Below are 4,311 nucleotides of genomic sequence, written 5' to 3' on the forward strand. Positions count from 1 at the left end.
GTTGGTTATATTAAAAAAAAAATTGTTGAAAATTAAGCTCAGTATTTTAGAAAATACAAGGTCTATTTTGTTATTTAACAAAACAGACAGTCCAATCTATAACTTTTGCAAAACACGAGATCTGAAATGGTATTTACCCTTAAAGAAAAGACAAGGTTTAATAAAAAAAAAAAAAACTTTTATTACTTTCTGAATACACAAAATCGTACAAGTACTTGCTCTTTATATAGAGCTATTAACCAATAGCTAATGTTAGAAAATAGGATCACTACAAACTACTAACTACACATTTCACACTACAAACCACTACTACATTGACACCATTAGAATAGGACAATTCCTATAAACTAGGACAACCATTACTCTACTACATATTGGGACTATGCATAACATATTGATTCATAAATTTATATTTTCTAAGAAGAAATACATGTCAATTTCATAGAAGAATTTTGAAAATTTCTTAGAAAGGTTTTAGTGTGAAAATACAGTTGAGTCCTATCAAGCAACTGGAAACAAAATGCATTAAAGTACATTAAGCTGGAGAGAGATAAGAGACTTATCATTTATAAGATAAATTTAAGCTTGGTTTTTAGAATTAAAAAAATTCTTTTATGAGTATTTTGATAAACAATGAAAGTTTTTTTTTTAATTTAAATTTTTAAAAGAAGTTAGGATTTGTAGCTTCGTCCAAATAGCTTTTAAGAATTTATTTTTAAAATTAAAATAATTTATATAATTCTTAATTTACTCAAATTTTTTTCTTAATGATATCGAAACATTTTATAAAATATTTTTTATTAAAAAAATCTTCATATAATAATTATATAAATAGTAAAAATAAGTCAAAAAGTAGAATCTTAATTAAACAGGAACATAATATTACCTGATTGACTGATTCATTGAGGGATGTTTAGAAATTTATTAAGTCTAAAAATTCTGAAGTTCTTTGATCCAAGTCTTGTCAAAGAAACTTTGCCTAGTCACTTTAATTTTAGAGTACAATTTACTCAAATATTTTTTAAGGAGTACAGTTTAGTCAAAAAAATTCCCAAGGTTATGTTCGTTAAAGAGGAGGAAAAGTAAGATAATTAGAGACTTGGAAGGAGGAAGGGTAGTGTGATTGATGGAGATATAGTAACTTATATGGCTCATATTAGTTTTGTGAGCATTGATATGAGGAACTATATAACAGGCAGCATCAAATTAATTAAACTTGTATCATGCCTACATCACATTCTCAAATCCTACCATTTTATTTCATTACTACAAATATAATTCCTTTCTTAGAAAAAGAAAGCACAATGGCAACATTATAAACAAATTTAAGCGTGAGCTATATCTAAGAAATACGAGGAGGAATCATTGCAAGAAACTATGCATGGAGGAATAGGAATAGCTAGAGTTCCTTCCACCATGGCCACTACCTTCTTCATAGGAGGACGAATTGTTGGCTCTACTTGTATACACCAAATCCCAATCTTCAACAATCTGTCAAACTCTTCCTCGTTCACTTCTTCATCAATCATTAGACTTGTCCAATTATTATTCATGAAACACTCGTAAACCCAATCCACTAAGATGGCTTCTTCTTCAGGAACACTAACATCAACACTTGGACGACAACATATGATCACCAAAAGAACAATTCCAAAGATGTAAACATCAACTTTGGTTGTAATAGGCTGGCCCTTGTGCCACTCTGGAGCCACGAACCCCCTCGTTCCTCTAATCCCGGTGTGTGTCCTTGTTTGATCTAGCATTAGTAGCTTTGTCAATCCAAAATCTGCAATTTTGACATCACGATTCTCATCGATCAATATGTTGTTGGGATTTATGTCACAATGAATGATCTTATTCTCGCAATCTTCATGCAGATATAAGATGCCGCGAGTAATGCCTAAAGTTATTTTCACTCTGTCATTCCAATGTTGGCTCTACTTGTATACACCAAATCCCAATCTTCAACAATCTGTCAAACTCTTTCTCGTTCACTTCTTCATCAATCATTAGACCTGTCCAATTATTTTTCATGAAACACTCGTAAACCCAATCCACTAAGATGGCTTCTTCTTCAGGAACACTAACATCAACACTTGGACGACAACATATGATCACCAAAAGAACAATTCCAAAGATGTAAACATCAGCTTTGGTTGTAATAGGCTGGCCCTTGTGCCACTCTGGAGCCACGAACCCCCTCGTTCCTCTAATCCCGGTGTGTGTCCTTGTTTGATCTGGCATTAGTAGCTTTGTCAATCCAAAATCTACAATTTTGACATCACGATTCTCATCGATCAATATGTTGTTGGGATTTATGTCACAATAAATGATCTTATTCTCGCAATCTTCATGCAGATATAAGATGCCGCGAGCAATGCCCAAAGTTATTTTCACTCTGTCATTCCAATGTGGTTTTGTTTCTGATTTGAAGAGAAAGTTTGATAATGATCCATGTCTCATGTAATCATAGACTAGAAGCCTGTTTGAATTTTCATGGCAATAACCAAAAGACGAACCAGATTTTTGTGGTGAGTTCTACCAATGGATCTCATTTCATTTAAGAATTCCACCTCTCCTTCGACTGCAACTTTTTCGAGCCTTTTGACAGCAATGGCTCTTTCCCCATCTTGAAATCTTAAGGTTCCTTTAAAAACCGTTCCAAAAGAACCCTTTCCCAATGGCTCCATGAAGAAATTTGTAGCTATTTCAAGCTCGTTGGAAGTAAATGATCGAACAGTTAGTACTTCTTCTACCTTTAATATCTGTCTATTGGATTCTCTATAACTATTGTATGAGAGTGGGAATTATTAGAATATTTTATTTATGGAAATTATTTTCTAATTAAGTAAATAAATAAATAATTGATTTTCTGATAAATGAATATTTTATATTTATTGAATCTGGACAAAATCAATTATGTAATATTCTATATATGGTCAGATTTCTATATTCATTACCTGATTTGATTTCATGAATTAATTGTCAAAATATTCTGACAATTAATGTGGCGCAGATACTGATGGAGTATCTCACCTATAAATATAGGGTCTCGGTCTCCGAGTTCCTCACTCATTCTGAATTCATTCAGCAAATTCCATCTAAAGAGAGTTGAGAGAGCGAGGAAGCCCGAACTCCAATACCGAAGCTATCGCAGGGATTGAAGCTCAAAGATCAATGGCTGGAGGTATATCGATCATTTCATTGCATATATTATTGATATGATTATAGTTTGTTTTCCGCATTTCATATCATTTGTATATGCTATATTACATACACTACATTTTAGTCTAACAGTTGGTATCAGAGCGGATTTATCTCTGCCTTGATTTTGGTTGAGTTTCATATATATACACTTATATACACTGTTCATATTTAAATATATTTATTTTGGTTCGTTGGTGTATATATATATACTCATATTCATACAATCCTTTATATATATATTTTCATACGCATATATATATACAGTTTTATTCCTACGGTTCATATATATATAATATAGTTTATACGTACGGTATATATATATTTTCATTTTCAGTATATTTACATATATGTATATATGTTTATACATATTGTATATTATATATATGTTTTATCGCATAATATATTCATAATATTTATTTTCATATATACATGCATATATATATAATATAAAGTTATCGCTGTAAAATTTATTTTTTCCGTTTTTCATTTTTTTTCGGTGTTTATTTCGAATTCTATCTACATTACTATATTCGTATAGTATCATAGATCGATCTAAGCATTGAAAAATCCCTTGAAAAACTTAAAGATGGAAAAAAATTTCAGTTAAAACTTTTTCGGACCCGATTAACTTCGTGATATTAAAGTTTATATTTTTTCGTGTTTTCGTGCATAAAATCTATGTGGATCTCTTTATTATTTGATTTAGAACATTTTAGATTTGAAAACACGCAATTTGGTCGTCGGAAACGCAATTTCCGATCGGGTTTGGGTCGGGTTCGACGGACCCGCGTGCAGAAAAACGGGTAAAAATTGACCCCGATTGGCTGAAGAAGACAACCCAAACGACGTGTCGTTTTCCACAAACGACATGTCGTTTTTCAGTGTTTCTGGGTTGCTGTCGTTTGATAAAACGACATGTCGTTTTTCCTTTCTGAAAAACGACGCGTCGTTTTTTTTAAGGATTGTGTCTGCTGTCGTTTTATTAAACGACATGTCGTTTTTCCCCCATGGAAAACGACATGTCGTTTTTCATTTTGAGATCAGCCTTGCAGTATGTAAAAACGACTTGTCGTTTTGAGCTTTGCAAAAAACGACATGTCGTTT

The 4,311-nt window shown here is 31.9% G+C and overlaps 1 protein-coding gene across 1 annotated transcript; it reads right to left on the bottom strand.

Moving 5' to 3' along the window:
- Nucleotides 1-1,325: 1,325 nt before the first annotated feature.
- LOC133032165 (G-type lectin S-receptor-like serine/threonine-protein kinase LECRK3) lies at nucleotides 1,326-2,463 on the bottom strand. Its single transcript, XM_061106031.1, has 2 exons — nucleotides 1,950-2,463; nucleotides 1,326-1,867 (listed from the first exon to the last, which is right to left on the bottom strand). Exons 1-2 carry the CDS (start codon nucleotides 2,461-2,463, stop codon nucleotides 1,326-1,328), a joined length of 1,056 nt encoding a protein of 351 aa, XP_060962014.1.
- Between the last annotated feature and the right edge of the window lie 1,848 nt (nucleotides 2,464-4,311).

This window comes from Cannabis sativa, chromosome X (genome assembly GCF_029168945.1).
Source record: "Cannabis sativa cultivar Pink pepper isolate KNU-18-1 chromosome X, ASM2916894v1, whole genome shotgun sequence".
In the NCBI taxonomy this organism is placed as follows: Eukaryota; Viridiplantae; Streptophyta; class Magnoliopsida; order Rosales; family Cannabaceae; genus Cannabis; species Cannabis sativa.

Excerpts from the sequence above, each read along its gene's own strand:
- LOC133032165 (XM_061106031.1), bottom strand. The coding sequence starts at position 2,463 with ATGAGACATGGATCATTATCAAACTTTCTCTTCAAATCAGAAACAAAA. Across the intron at positions 1,868-1,949 it reads GTTGAAGATTGGGATTTGGT|ATTGCGAGAATAAGATCATT; the intron begins GTATACAAGTAG and ends ATCTGCATGAAG.